This window comes from Acinonyx jubatus, chromosome E1 (assembly GCF_027475565.1).
Source record: "Acinonyx jubatus isolate Ajub_Pintada_27869175 chromosome E1, VMU_Ajub_asm_v1.0, whole genome shotgun sequence".
Lineage (NCBI taxonomy): Eukaryota > Metazoa > Chordata > Mammalia > Carnivora > Felidae > Acinonyx > Acinonyx jubatus.
The window spans coordinates 48610023-48625515 of NC_069397.1; the positions used below are offsets into that span (position 1 = coordinate 48610023).

Here is a 15493-nt window from a genome sequence, read left to right on the forward strand (position 1 = left end):
GAACTTTAAGTCTAAACTGAAAAGTTATCACATTTAAAGCTTTCTCTTTGTGCAATCTGAGTATATGTGAGAAACCACAACCGGCATAATTTGTCTTAGTTGATATTCAGGGCTTTAGAAGTCATTGTTTCCGGGCGTGGTTAAGTGAATTTAAGAGATTTATTGCTCTAGAAAGTGCAGATGGCCAAAGGACCATTTTGTATTGTTCCCTGGTTTACTAGTCCGGTTATACTGTGTGTGCTGATATACTCTATTCTTTTTGTTATAGATTGTCTTAACGGTAGGTCAAGTAATAAAAAAAAACGAAATAATTTACATTCTTAAATGAATCGGTTTTTATTCCCCTTTTCCTTTCCTTGTCTTCTTCCCTTTCTCCCCCAGAAACTTTGAAATCTGGTGGGCAAGAATGAAAATCAAGTGAATTATGGGATTAGTGTTTTGAAGGGATTATGTGTGTTTTCAACGTTTTCCAATTCAGTTTGTTAAAGAATGAGTCCGAAATCCTTACTCGAAGCATAATTGAGTTGTTAGCCGACCTGTTCACTGAGTAATAGGAGGAAAAGGTTAACTCAGAAGCCGAAAGATTTCCTTTTTATTTGAGACAAGAGTGGTTCTCTGCCCTTGGAACTTTCCCAGAGCTCACGGGAATCGTCATTTCTGTATCCGCATACTCTGTGGCTTAAATTCAAGACATGCATTTGGCTATTCAGGTATGCTTCTATATATTTTGCATTCATGGAGTCTTAATTCTGCTACTCCTCAGGTTTCCGAGACGATTCAGTTGTACTCATTAGTTTATTGGTATTAATGTCTTCACATCCAGTGAAGATGTGTCATATTCCCGAACATTCTTTACTTTGTGCCGCTTTGTAACATGCACACTTTGTCCTGATTTAGTAGCCCCCTCCCTCAGCCCCCTGGAGGCGGAGCATGTAGAGTCACCACAGAAAAGAACTGAAGAGAACTTCCTTGGATTGACTGCGCTGATTCTGTTCTCATTCTTCTAGAACACTGGCTCGTGTGGAATTTTTTTTTTGTCTTTTGCTGACTTAGATGCTGACATTTTAGAATTGGAGGAGCATGATGATCATTTTCTTTAAAAAATTTTTTAAAATGTTTATTTGTTTTTGAGACAGAGACAGAGTGTGAGTGGGGGAGGGGCAGAGAGAGGGAGACACAGAATCTGAAACAGACTCCAGGCTCTGAGCTGTCAGCACAGAGCCTGATGTGGGGCTCGAACCCACGAGCCGTGAGATCATGACCTGAGCCGAAGTTGGACGCTCAACTGACTGAGCCACCCAGGCTTCCCCAGATGATCATTTTCTTAATCCTGCTTTATCGCTGGTCATGGATTAATAACGGAATCCTTTCTTGTATTTTTGTTAGGCCCCGGCACTGTGTTTCTAGACGGCTAAAACAGCACCGAAATGCAAAGGCCACATCGCCATTTAATGCTCCCCCTAAAGTGAGCTATCCTAACCACTACCAGTAAAAAGGGAAAATCTTAAACCTCTCCCTTCTTACCCTGTGGAACTTTCACATAGAGATCGGTATTGTTGTGTACATTTAAAGTTTAAATTTGTTAATGTAAGTTCAGAGCTGTGACTTCATCCCGGGTCAACCTAAAACCCAAACCACTAGCGAGTGTAATCTTTCTCGTTTTGTGCCAAGTTCTGCCAATTTAGCTTAAGTAGCTTTGTGATTCTCCAAGTCGCCACTAGATGGAGAGCTTTGTTGTTGTTTTTTTTATCATCTTGGTTAATCTCAAATGAGTTACACAGTTGGTCCTTGTATATTCGTGGTGGTGTATTTGTGAATTCTGCAGATTTGCCTACCGGCTAGAATTTGTGACCCCCCCCCCCCCCAAGTCGGTACACGGAGCACCTTCCCTGTCATTCGGGGACATGGGCGGAGGGGCAAAGACTTTGATTCTCCCAACATGCGGGTGCCCGGCTGAGCTTGAACAAAGGGATGCTCTGCCTTCTGGTTTCGGCTCTCACACTGTCATCACAGGTCTGTTTCACGGTCTGCTTAGTGCTACTCTGGCAGTTTTGCGCTTTCTGTTGGTGACTGCACCATTTGAAATGGCCCCCAAGTGTAGTGCTGAAGTGCTAACTAGTGTTCCTAAGGGCGGGAAAGCTGTGATGTGTGTCTGGTGGGGAAAGGAAGTATATTAAGCCGCTTCTTTCAGGCATGAGTTGCAGTGCTGTTGGCCACAAGTTCGGTGTTGTAAACCGACAACGCATAGGATGGTGTCTTCAACACACGAGTCAAGATTATGTATTGAGTTGTTTACAGAAGTGCTGCCACTGGGGGCTCCTGGGAATCTACCCCCTGTGTGTCCTCTAGGCGCGGATGGTTCAGTCTCCCCCAATTTGGCGTCTGCGGAGACTTTATAGACCGTAAAACTACCACGAATAAGAGAACCCACTGCACTTTCTCCGGTCTTCGAGCTCCGATTGTCCTCCCGGCTTTTGCGCAGGCTCAAACAAATTCCTTCCAACCCCTTCCTCTCCCAATTCATGTACAGTGTCCTTTCACTTTTCAGTTCGTTGTCCATAGTAGTGTGAAAAGTTTTTACAAAGAGAGGGGAGAATTTTTGTGTTAGGGGAAGTTGAACAGTGGCCCAGAATGGACGTGTTGGAAGAACCTGACCATCGTAAGAGAGGAGCCTTTTTGCTTTCTGGTATTTTTGACATTGATGCAGTCTTGTCCTCCGCATCAGTGAAAAAATAATGGAGCGTTGAAGCAAATAACTAGATCTCTCCGTACCCTACGTATTGTAGTCAAACTGATTGCTGTTACTCTTAGTTTGTAAAATGCACCAAAATTTATCATAGGCCATTCTCACACCAGCGCACTGGCCTCAACGTGGCTGGGTTTGACATGGGGCTGTGGCTTGCCTTCCGCAGGCTCTGCAGCTCGACGTCCCAGACTGTTCTGTGCTATTCTTGGAACATCTTTGCCTGCATATTTTTTTCTGCCATCCTGTGTGCGGTGACCTGGTCCCTCTACCCAAAGGAAACCCCGTGTTGAAGTAGGAGACAGTCCATCAAGTGGGAAACCCTGAGCAGTAGTAGAGCCCTACCGTGATGGAAGTCTCTGGGGTGAAAGTTCTACGAAAGGGTTCATTTTCTCCGGAAACAAACACAACTTCACAGACTGACCTACCGTTGGGTTTCTGTGTCACAGTGGGAAGAACACCCGGGAGTTGGTTTAAATCATTCACTGGTGTGATTTGAGTTAATTTCTCTGAGACCATTTTTTCCTGTATACATTGGAGGGTCAGGGGTTCCCCCTGTGTCTGAGTTTCTGAGTCTCTGTCCCCCCTGTGTCTGAGTTACTGAGTTTCTGAGTCTCAGAAACCTGTTTGTTGACTCTCCTAACCCAAGCTCAGCGAATGTCACAGAGACCCAGGTTTACGGGGACCAGCTGGGTCAGAAAGACCCGTGTCACTGTCCAGTGAGGAGGGCTTGGGTGACCTTTCCGGTTCCTGACCTGGGACCTGCTTCACTGACAGCTTTCAAGTCCCCCTCCCCCCTCCCCAGGCCCTCCCACCCCCCCTCACATTTCTAGAATTGGAATCTCTGGCCTCAGAGAAGTTGATGTGATCAAGGCAGCCATTTTTACTTGTGGACTGACTGATCACTCCCACAGGAGGACCACGTTCCTGTCATTTGGGTTTTCAGACCTGACTTAGGGCACGTGAGACAGAGCCTCCGGTGACAGGCCTCTCCGATGTGGGCGAGTCAGTAGGGAGAAAGCTGAGGGGACGCGACCCCTATCTACTCAACTTCTAAGGGAGGCTTCGAAAGTCAACTCAATTTAGTCCTTTTTGGATAAAGCAGCTGGGGAGGGGCGTCCAGAGCGTCAGACCTGTCCAGAGAGCCCCCTGCCTCTCGGGGACCAGGAGGGTGACAGGTTCTGGGATCTTCTGGAAAAGAGGATTGTGGGGGAGGGGTGGGCCCTGGCTTTTCTCCTGCCGGAGTACAGGCTCACGCACGTGCCGGGCCCATTCCGGTGCCCGTTCCCCCTTCGGGACGGCCCTGCTTTTCCCTTCACTGAAGTTCCTTCTATTGTTGCCGGACGCTAATTTTGACATACCTGACGTCCTTTCACTTGAGATTTAAATACTCTCCAGATTGAACACATCCCCTTTCAGATATTCTGAGCAAATTCCTATGTTCTTGCTACCTCTCGTAATAACGTTGGAGAAACTACTTTTGGACCAGCCAGCCAGGGATTATTCTATTCACGTGGGCCACAGTGACTGGGACATAAATAGAAAGGGTTAGGTCTACTTTGAACCGGTTGGAGAGCTACCATTTTTAGATTTTTTTTGTTTGTTTGTTTTTTTGTCTGCTTGTGAGATGCCAGGTATTTTATCTGGATCAGAAATTATCCTCGTAGATATTCTAAGGATCTGGAGGTCAGCTAGGTGCCACTGGTGTCCTTTTATTTTATTTGTTCTACCCTTTTCCCGGGGACAAGGCTTCCCGGCCTTCCAAGCCCGACTCCTGTCCAGATTCCCCTGGTGGGTTCAGGAGCTGGTCTGTGGCCTTGATGAAGCAGTGCCTTCTGGGAAAGAGGGAGCCAAGGAGGTGCCCTAGAGAAGCAGTGCACCGAGGAAGTTCGGCGGATCCCTCTCCTTTGGGTCTTGCTCCTGTAGAATTATCCTGGTGCCCCAGGACTTCCTGACCCAGCGCCTCCCCCCTCGACGGGGGTGCGGGGAAGCCGGGGTCCGCACCCGAGTCCACCGCCGGCCGCAGGCGTCGTCCCTGACACGCGGCTTCACCCGGCCCCTAGCTTGTCGGGTTAGCCCGGCCAGAGTCCGGGGCCGACTCTCCTGCGGGGTCACTGGCAATGACGCTCTGCTCTCCGTGGGCCTCCACACACCCCTTCACTGTCTGTAGGATGATTTGGAGTCTCCGGTCCAGGGCCAGCAGGTGGGGCTCCGTGAGGACGGGGCTGAGCTCGTCTTCTAGCAAAGACTCCCGCATCACGTCACTGAGTCTGTAGTCGCCTTGGGCCAGCAGCTGCAGGTGCGAAAGCGTTTTCTTTTTTATCCTGGAAGGACAAAGTCAGAGGAGGCAAGTTAAGTAAATGCAAAGGGAAAAGCCTGCCTGAACTCGGTTTCCCCGCAAGCAGCTGTTGTAGCCGATGTCCTGGGAGCCGCCTTCCCCGGGGTCATTTTGAGCCCATTTTCATGAAAACCAGGGAAAAGGAAATAAGCCGCATTGAATGGCATCTCAAAGAGATTTAAAGCCAACGAGAGAAACTTCTGGCAGGTGACATGACGAGGACGTTTGCCATCTCCAAAGCCAGCCTCCAGGTTGTTCCTTGCCAACTTTATATGATTTCTCTGTGTCAGGTTCTTGGAGGGATGGCAATGGGGTGGAACCAATCCGGGCTTTAGGAATTTGAGTTCTTCGTATGTGGGGATCCGACTTGCACTCAGATGTGTAAGCAGCTTAACTGTCCGACTGGCTTTCTCAACAGCCACTGCCTGGCCTGAGGAGGACAGGGAGGGATGGAGGGAGGCACGCTTAAATGAAGCTAGGAAGCAGATAAAAAGCATGCTTCGCTCTGAGTTTCCCAGCTGGAAATGAAAGGTGGTTTTGCTAGGCGCGCGTCTCGGGATTTCTAGTTAGATCTGGACACCGCACCTGAGCAGGTGGGCCATTTCACGAGCCTGACCTGAGCCCCGGAGAGGTGTGGAGGTGGGTTAGACATTCTCTAGAGAATGGCGGCCGCACAAAGTCTAACTACCTCCTTTCAACCTGACGTGAGTTTATGGGACTTTTTTTTTTTTTTTTTTTTAAGATTTTATTTTTAAGTACTCTCTACACCCAATGTGGGGCTCGAACCCCCAACCTGATCTGAGATCAAGAGTCGTGTGTTCTACCAACTGAGCCAGCCGGCCGCCCCAAGTTTATGGGATTTCCATCAGGATCTTAGACCTGTGAGCAGGTAGTAATCTGAGCTTCTGTGAGTGCTGAGCGAAGCAGAGATGTGATTAGTCCCGTTGACGACCCAGGCTTTGCAAGAGTGAGATCTCTGAGTGGGTTAAAGATTCAAGTTGGCAACCGGAGGGTTTGCAAGCCTTGAGGTCCTCAGTCATCCTATGCTGAAAGGTGAAAGAGGCTGTTGCTGGGGACGGTTCTGTGGCTGTACCAGAAAGGAGGTCATTCCCTTCATCCTTCCCACCGGCGTCCTAGTGCACACTTGAGACCTTCAGAGCGTGAAGAGTCGCGATCGTGACCTGCCCCGGAGCTGAAAGCTTACCTGCAACACTGGGACAGCGGTGACAGGATGGAGAGTTCGTCCTGGGAGTGTCGTCCAAACCTGGAAGGGGACACGGGCTTTCAGGGTGGCCTCCTTCTTAATGGTTGCCTCTCTCCTCTACCTCACCCTTGTTTTGACTCACAGCCCTGGGGTAAAACGCCGGGGATCGTGTGGCTTCCTCTCCAGCCCCCTCCTCAATCAGCTCACAGAAGCCTCTGTCCAAAGATGTGCATTCATTCGTTCCTTCGTTCATTCATTCCCTGACTACAGGGGACCAGGCACTGAGGATGAACCGTGTGTTCTGCCTCCAAGACTGAACCACACGGTAAAAAAAAAATACGGAAAACGTGAGTCTGTTTCACTAACGCTCCCAGGTAGGAGGGGACTCTAGCGTCACTTAGCAAAGAGGAAGAGGAAAAGGAAGTGGAAGGAGTGGGGCAAGGCGGCCGGAAACGGGACGGGGAAGGGCCTCCCGTTTGCCCCGGGCAGCCGCACCAGGGCCACGGCCTCGGCCCACTTACCCTCTGGCGTTGTCAAGGTGAATAAGGAACCCGTCATCCCCAAATTTGGTGAACATCTCGTAATGGTGACGGTCCATGTTCCCTGTGAAGGAGGGCAGACGCTGCGGACCTCTGAGCTCTCCCGGGCACGGAGGCCTGTCACCGGCTGAGGCCGGACTCCGAACCCAAGGCCACAGGCTGTTTCCCCGGGGTCCTGAGTGGAGCCGCAGAGGGAGAAGGGAGCCAACCCAGGCAAGCAAGCCCTCCGGTGGGCCGTTTTCACACCGCGTGCCTGCCTCCCGAGTGACGTCCTCTCTGAAGAGGGGAGCGTGGGAATTTCTGTCGTCTGGGACCTGGGCCGCTCCCCAGCTCACTCAGTCCTCGCGCTCCAGGCTGCAACTCTTCCGCCCAAGGTCACGGCGAATCCCAGCCCAAGAGCGGGGGGGGGGGGGGGGGCCACTGCGGCCCAGGGCCCGAGCCCGGGGACCTACCTATCAAGAAGTCGAAGATGGCCATGTCGATGATGTTGAGGAGACGGCGGCTGCTGTTGTATGGGTAGATCTGTTTCACCGTGTCGCAGTACAATGGATTGACCTCCCACCTGAGGGGGAGAAGAAGTCCTGGGGCTGGAAGAGCCAAGATGGCAAGGTGTTGGGGGTCCTTCTCACACCTCCCCTCGCCCCCTCCGATCCCTGCCTCCCCGATCCCACCCTGGGCTGCCGGCAGGTCCTGGGCATGCGGGTGGTAGCTGGGGACACAGGAGGCCCCCGGGCAAAGACATGTGGTGGTGGGGGGGGGGGCTGCAGACCCCACGTGGGGCGAAGAAGGTTCTGGGTCCTGAGCATCCATTCTGCTGGGCGCTATACTCCTGGCTGGGATACCGCGTGCCAGAGCCTGCAGCTCCTGTCACCGAGCCTCCTGGACCCTGGCCCTGAACGATTCGGAGCCCCCCTGCCAGGCCCCCATTCTCTGTCACCTCTCCCTTTCCTATGCTCCCCTGCTAGAATGCCCTCTTGTCCCTGTCCATCTGCTGGGCTCTGACCCTGCCTTCACGAGTCCCCGAGGATCTGTCCTGTCCTCCAGAAACCCTTCTCCACTCACTTGTCCTCAGCGGTGGCTGGACGGATGAACCTATGCATTCCATCACCTGCTAGAAACTGAGTGCCTGCTGTGGGGTTGGCCCTGGGGGAGCAGCCAGAGAGAAGCAGGCGTCCCTCCCATGGGCTCCTCATGGGCTCGTGTGTATGACGAGCAGCTGTAGCACCGTGTTTTCATACTCAGGCTTCTTGTCTGACCACCCCACTAGGCTGGGAGCCTCCCGAGGGGAGAGCCTGGGTCTTTGGTTTCCATACCCCCTGGCACCCAGTACTGGGTACACCGTAGGCTCTTTGTAACTGAATCCATGAGCGAAAGGGGGAGACGAGGCACAGCTGGTTCCAGAATCCATGTCAGGCAAATGGTCGGGGGCAGCTTCTGGGGTCCAAAAGCCAGGCTAGCCGCCAGGCCTTGGGACAGGGACTGTAGCCACTGTCAGGGACAAGCCTGGAGGGCCGGGGGCAGGGCACTGTGGCCAGGGGGCCAACTCACTCCTCTTTTCCTGCCAGCGAGTAGGAGCGGATCCAGGGGTTGGGCACAGACAGCCTGGGGGCCAGGTTGAGGGACGGCAGGAAGGCGGAGAGGGAGCCCTCCAGCAGGTGCGGGTTACCGCAGACGGCGTATTCAGTCTTGCACATGTATGGGCACTTGGCAAAGAAGCACACGTTGCTGGCTGGAGGGTGCGGAGGAGAGAGAGGACTAAGAGAAAGGGGCAAGGCCATTTTCCAGCGCCCCCTCCCCCCCCTCCCAAATCCTCTAGGAGGGAAGGGAAACCCTGAACTCACAGCTTGGGAAGAGGCAGAAGAAGAAGAAAATACTGCATTTCCAGATGTCAGGGCTTGTGAATGCTTTTTTTTTTCAATTTATTTATTTTGAGAGAGAGACAGAGCCAGCGGGGGAGGGGCAGAGAGAGAGAGAGAAAGAGAGACGGGGAGAGAGAGAGAATCCCAAGCAGACTCCATGCTGTCAGCTCGGAGCTTGAGGCAGGGCCCGAACCCACAAAGCACGAGACCGTGAGCTGAGCCGGAACCCAACAGTCGGACGCTTAACCGACTGAGCCCCCCAGGCGCCCCGTGAATGCTTTTAGACTGGGGATGCTGGGTACCAATTTTCAAATGTCTCAGGACAGAGGAAGCGTGGGACCCCGCCTCCCGGCATCCCATCCGTGTGATTAGAATGCTCTTTGTTTGCATGGGTAACATCTGATGCCGGGGAGGCTGGCGCTGTAGCTCATGCCCACACAGCCTGCTTGGCATCTCATACGCATGATCCTCGGGGGCACCAGGGGGGGAGCGTCCGGGGGCAGCATATACCCATCCCGGTGGCAAACCCTGCTCCGGCCAGTACTCCACCTGGAGAGACGAAGAAAACACTCTGCAGGATTTCATTCTTGGTGACCTCTAGGATTTCCTTGGTGACATTGACTAGCCTCCCCACTGTGGGTGGCACTCGTCGGAAGTCCAGAATCCTGAAAGAGACAAAGCCTTGCTCAGGGAGGGCGGTGGTGGCCCGTTGGACGTCGACTGCCATTCCCGACCACGGCCAGCCGAGGGCGCTCTGCGCTACTGAGCTGACCGTGCCCAGGGCAAACCCGTATCGGAAGGAGTGGAAAAGGAATCCCGATTCCGGCAGGCCTCCTGGGCAAGCCTCCGCACAACGCAGGCCGTGTCCTAGGTCAGAGCTTCTCGTAATTCCATGTACGTAACGAGTCACCTGGCATCTCGCTCACTTGCAGGCTCTGACGCAGTGGGTCCAGGGGGGAGCCCGAGATTCGGCATTTGTGAAAAGCTCCCGGGTGGTGCCCCCTGGCGGCCAGTCCACAGAACACACCTTGAGTAGCAATGCCGGGCAAATAGGAGGGGAGGAAGTTTAGGACGTCGCTTTCACCTTTTAACATCGTTTAACTTTAAGACTCCTGGGGTACATGGGGGTGAATGCCTTTTCCCCGTCTCCAGAGCAGGAAACTAGAGCAAAGGGCAAGGTCAGCTCCAGGGTGGCAGCCTGAGCCTCCTGGCAGGGTTAGTTTTCTCTCTAGGTCATTCTTCTCATTACCTTAGAAACCTTGTGTTTTTCAGTGGTGGGGCTGAGTGAGGAAACGCGTTGGGTTCAAGGGCAACACTGAGGTTCACGAATGACCGGGTGCCAGAAGGAAGAAATGCCAGGGGCTTCCCACCTGGGGGTCTGCCCAGCGCCCCTCTCTGGCCGTCAGCCCTCCAAGTCCACGCCACGTCCCCGGGGCCCGGCCCTACCTGTCCAGGTGGAAAGCTGCAATCTCAGCGTTGTGTCTCTGGAAGTCGATGAAATAGAAGAAGTCGGCGGGTGTCTCTTCATGTCGCTGCTGTCTGGAAGGAAGGGAGGAGTCACGCCCTGGACTCAGACTTCAGCGGGAGCCTGAGAAGAGAGCTGAGAAGCGTGATCGCGGGGAAGGGGAAACATGCCTTCATGCTTTTAAGGTCCGTGTGCATGACGGAGCGGGACACCACGGTCGGCCTGCGGCTCCCTGGGCCGGGGGCAGACCTGCAGGATTCTCCCCGGAGCTTGTCCGGCAGGCACTCCCCCTACCAGGTCTCCTGTTTGAGCAACTTTGGGGACAGCGGCTGATTCTTTTAAAAAGTAGTTGAGTCCAGGCGCGCCTGGGTGGCCTAGTCGGTGAAGCATCCGACTTCGGCTCAGGTCATGATCTCCCGGTTTGTGGGTTTGAGCCCCGCATCGGGCTCTGTGCTGATGGCTCGGAGCCTGGAGCCTGCTTCGGGTTCTGTGTCTCCCTCTCTCTCTGCCCCTCCCCAACTTGCGCCTGTGCACTCTCTCTCTCTCTCTCAAAAATAAATAAATTAAAAAAAAATTTTTTTTAAAAAGTAGTTGGGTCCGGAAGAAAGACAGACATCCTTCAGCAGGTGTAAACAGAAGAGAACGAGCAGCTGGCACAGACCCAGGTGTCAAGGGTTAGGGGTAGACGAGCAGGCGGGGCGGTATAACAGGAACAGTGCCCTAGGGTTATTATATATTTTTTTTAATTTTTTTTAACGTTTATTTATTTTTGAGACAGAGAGAGACAGAGCATGAATGGGGGAGGGTCAGAGAGAAGGAGACACAGAATCCGAAACAGGCTCCAGGCTCTGAGCCGTCAGCACAGAGCCCGACGCGGGGCTCGAACTCACGGACCGCGAGATCGTGACCCGAGCCGAAGTCGGCCGCTCAACCGACTGAGCCACCCAGGCGCCCCGGGTTATTATATTATAGTTTAGTACAACTGATATTGAAGAACAGAGAGGGTTCAAGTCTTAGGGTGACAGGGGTGAGTAATCGAGCCTGTCCCCTCAGAGAAACCTCAGTTGGGTCCTGAGAGTGAGCCCAGCCAGAGGCTCGAGGGAGGCTGGTGCAGAGGAAATTGATTTATGTACATTTTAAAATTTCTAACGGATTCCTGAAAAGCGACAGCCTGCCTGGGTGTGACGGGCCGGCTGGCGTGTGTGTTCAGGAAGGTGCCTCGCGGTCATCACGGGCAGCCTGGGTGACCTGCCTCGACGCTAAGATACAGAAGGACGAAGACCTTTGAGCAATCGTATCATCCATCGTGTGGGACCATGAGAGGGCTGCAGAGGCCGTCCACGGGTAAATGAGCACGGTGTTGCAGAAAGCTGTAAACACACAGCCCCAGCAATTGAAATAGCGACGTGCGCTTTGCCAAGAAACACAAGTCCTAGAAACCACAGCGAGAGGCTGCCCAGCAGCAGGGATTCTATTTAAAAAGGGCGCAGCCACATTTAGTGGACCGGCCTCGGTGCCCAGGCCTGCCCCGCATCTCCTCACCAGCGTCGCCTCTGGATGTCTGGGCAGCAAGGACCGTCCGTGTGTCCCATTCTCCAAATTTTAATTCCTGAAGAATATCCAGAAGAATACATCCAGGCATCCATCCCTAAGATTACACAATCTTCCGGCCCTTTCTAGAATTTTCTAAAGCATCTTTTCCCTGTTTTTGTAAGGCATATCTAGATGTGATTTTAAACTTGAAAATCATTTTTACCTGGGTGCTTCTCAGGCTTCGGCAAGCGCTGACGTATTTCTCAGTATATATATTGCATATATCACGTGAAAAATATAATCTTGAATTATGGTCAGAATTGAAATCATCTGAAGACGTTTTTAAGAAGGGACAATTTTTTTTTTTTTTTTTTACTGTAAGTTACATGTAGAAATAAACGCATGCTTTTCCAAGGAAAACATTTTTAAACGATGCTGTTTGGGTTTGGACTAAATTGCGTACAGATGCACAGTTGCACTTTGTGTTACGGTGTAAGAATAGACACAATGTTGGAAACTTTTGCGTTACGCTCAGAGAGATAACCCTGTTCGTTTGAACAGTCTTTGTATTTTGTTTGTTAAGTGAAGGGGCAGGCAAGTCCTTCCTGTTCTTTCCTGCAGGAAAACGTGGCCCGTGTGAGTGGTTTTCATCCCCACGTATAAAAAGTCACAGTGAACCTCATCCGCTCTATATTAGCTTTTGTTTTAAAAGCTCACAGCCATGCTCATGTGCCGGATAAGAATTCTGCTCTGAGAATGCAACTCGTGGAGCCGATGAGGTGAGGTGAATTTGCAGATTTCTCATCGTTTTTTTAGTTTATTTAGAGAAAGAGAGAGCCGGAGTGGGGGGAGGGGCAGAGACAGAGGGAAAGGGAGAGAGAGAATCCCAAGCAGACTCTGTGCCATCAGCACAGAGCCCGACTCAGGGTTTGATCTCACGAACCGCATGATCATGACCTGAGCCAAAATCAAGGGTGGGGTGCTTAACCAACTGAGCCACCCAGAGGCCCCAGTTGATCACTGTTTCTATGCTTCTCTTTAATGCCTTGTGTTTCTACATCCGCGTTCCTTCTGCCTCCTCTCTGTAACCAGTGCTCACCTCTGAGCCTGCGCTCACCCCGCATGACTAACCATAATAATCGTTTAAAGCCCTGTAATTCCCCAAACTTGGTGGCTCTGTGTTCAGCCGAGTGGCGCGACAAAGAATCACCTGCCTTCTCCTGGAGCCTTGGCTAAACCAGCCAGTTGTGCTCGCTGGGATCACTCCCTTTAAAGAGGAACACACAGGGCGCCTGGGTGGCGCAGTCGGTTAAGCGTCCGACTTCGGCTCAGGTCACGATCTCGCGGTCCGTGAGTTCCAGCCCCGCGTCGGGCTCTGGGCTGACGGCTCGGAGCCTGGAGCCTGCTTCCGATTCTGTGTCTCCCTCTCTCTCTCTCTGCCCCTCCCCCGTTCATGCTCTGTCTCTCTCCGTCTCTAAAATAAATAAACGTTAAAAAAAAAAAAAAAAAAAGGAACACAATTTTCCCCCAGTATTGCTCACGGGGATCGCTCCCTTTAAAAAGGAACACAATTTTCCCCCAGTATTTTATATGCCTGAATACGAGATGAGATCCCCTCCCAAAACTGCCCCTCAGAAAAGTGAACTTCTCTATACTTGATTCCTTGCCAGTTCTCAAATGACACAGCCTCCTCTTAACTTATTTTGTCAGGGATAGACTCCTTCAGCAGAGATGCCTCCATTCTGCGTTGGGTTTTATTACCGACAGAACTGGTTAAAACAGACTGGTGGCAGTGAAGGGTGTAGAACTTAACATTCTTTCAACATTGGCCCCCAACTTGACCCTGGTGACGATGATGATTGACATTAAGCATTTTGGATGAGTGATGGTTCGCTGGGTGGCTCAGTTGGTTAAGCGTCTGACTCTTGATTTTGGCTCAGGTCATGATCTCACAGTTCGTGGGATCGAGCCCCATGCTGGGCTCTGTGCTGACAGCGTGGAGCCTGCTTGGGATTCTCTCTCTCTCTCTCTCTCTGCCCGTCCCTTGCTCGCACTCTCTGTCTCTCTCTCTCAAAATAAATAAATAAAATTTTTTTGGATGAGCGAGGCAAGAGTCTGGAAGGAACAGGCAAGATTTCTACGAATCTGCATATCATTTTATAGGATGGGGTCTTTTTCATCAATAAATTAAAGACAGGCAGACATTCACTTGTTTCATGTACCTCTCTGATAAGTTACAGGTTGAAATTGACCAAATAACTAGGTGTTTGGATTCTCACACGGGAGCAATGGAGGATCCCCTTATGTAACAGCAGTTCCCAAGGTCGTCTGGCCTTGGGATCACAGGGGGAGCTCCCAGACCAGTCCTAGTGGACTCCCGGAGGGTGGGCTCAAGCATCAGGCTATTTATTTATTTATTTATTTTTGAGACAGAGAGAGAGACACAGCATGAACGGGGGAAGATCAGAGAGAGAGGGAGACACAGAATCTGAAACAGGCTCCAGGCTCTGAGCTGTCAGCACAGAGCCCGACGCGGGGCTCGAAGTCAGGAACCATGAGACTGTGATCTGAGCTGAAGTGAGACGCTGAACCGACTGAGCCACCCAGGCGCCCCAGGCATCAGGATGTTTAAGGGTCCCCAAGTGATCCCAGTGTGCACAGAAGCTCTCTTTAAAGGGGTGTTTTGCCAAAGCAATGCACGTACTAAAGCCTGTCCATTGCCAGAGGTTTGGACTCTAAGTCAGTCTAATTGGATCCCCTGGAAGACAGTGCCTTCTGGCAGAAAGCGTGACCTGGGTAACGGGAACCCCTCTTGGGCCATTTTCCCTTGTGCGTGTCATCTGCAGGAGGGACAGTGTCACCTCAAAAGTCCCCAGTCTTTGAGCTATAGACCCTTTGGGGCCAGGAATCCATATGTACACCAAGCTCTGTCTGTAGACTGCATAGTATTTCGCCCACACATCTGGGCCACAGTATTTTAAAGACATGTATGTGCTGTTGTTAGGAATAAAACCGAAATTAACGTAAAGGTGTAATTGCCTCCCTAGTACCCTTTCTTCATTGTCTAGTTTTTCAGTCATCTATAAAGTAGACTTTGTGAGGGTCCTGGGCCTGGAAACAAAAGTGGGGATCAAGTATAGAGGTGCAGTGGGAATTCTGCAAGCCAGCCGTCTGGGTTTGAATCCCAGTTCTGCTGCTTACAGCAGGGAGGTTGGGGCAAGGTGGCCCCTCTGTGACAGTACCTGGCCCATAAGCCTATTGATGACCCAAGAGCCAATCAGGTAAAGCATGTGGCCTAGATACGAGCAACGACCTGATCAAGACTGCCTTTTACTGTTTTTCATGATCACTAAAATCAGTTATACGCTTGGGCAGACTGCCCCCAAGAGAGCCCATAAAGGACTAGCTTGAAGATTTTAGCCCACATTTATTAATTTTTGGTCAAAACTCCCTTACGGCTGCCACAGCTGGACGTGGAGGTGAGGAAGGCAGTCACTTACCTCATGGGTTTGAACATGGCCTTCCCGAAGTCTGAGAACCTCAGAACCAGCTTGAGGTGGACCCCACTGGGTTTCACAACTGTAAGGGGGAGAAGTGGGGAGTTAACAATCCTTCTGGGCCTAACCTCAGGGCTGTAAGCCTTTGTTCACTCAAAAAACCCAGCTGATTTCTTCTCTTGGTTCTTAATAAGACCCCAAAGCCTAGCATTTGCTTTCAAAACCTTGCAGGGTAAGGTCTAGCATGTCAGGCCACGGAGAGTGGGTCCAGGGGCTCAAGACATTACTTTGTCTGCTGTTGTGGGAACAGGGCAG

General features: G+C 51.7%; 1 protein-coding gene across 3 annotated transcripts in view; it reads right to left on the reverse strand.

Moving 5' to 3' along the window:
• Positions 1-4435: 4435 nt before the first annotated feature.
• FAM20A (FAM20A golgi associated secretory pathway pseudokinase) overlaps positions 4436-15493 on the reverse strand; it is a 50969-nt gene continuing 39911 nt past the window's right edge. For all 3 annotated transcript variants that reach the window (XM_053211523.1, XM_053211521.1, XM_053211522.1), the window contains exons 4-11: positions 15182-15260; positions 10130-10222; positions 9233-9348; positions 8373-8553; positions 7277-7386; positions 6807-6888; positions 6286-6345; positions 4436-5067 (exon numbers count right to left, since the gene is read on the reverse strand). In XM_053211523.1, the coding sequence (XP_053067498.1) occupies positions 4803-5067; positions 6286-6345; positions 6807-6888; positions 7277-7386; positions 8373-8553; positions 9233-9348; positions 10130-10222; positions 15182-15260 (986 nt within the window). In that variant the 3' untranslated portion in view covers positions 4436-4802. The remainder of the gene's footprint in view (positions 5068-6285; positions 6346-6806; positions 6889-7276; positions 7387-8372; positions 8554-9232; positions 9349-10129; positions 10223-15181; positions 15261-15493) is intronic.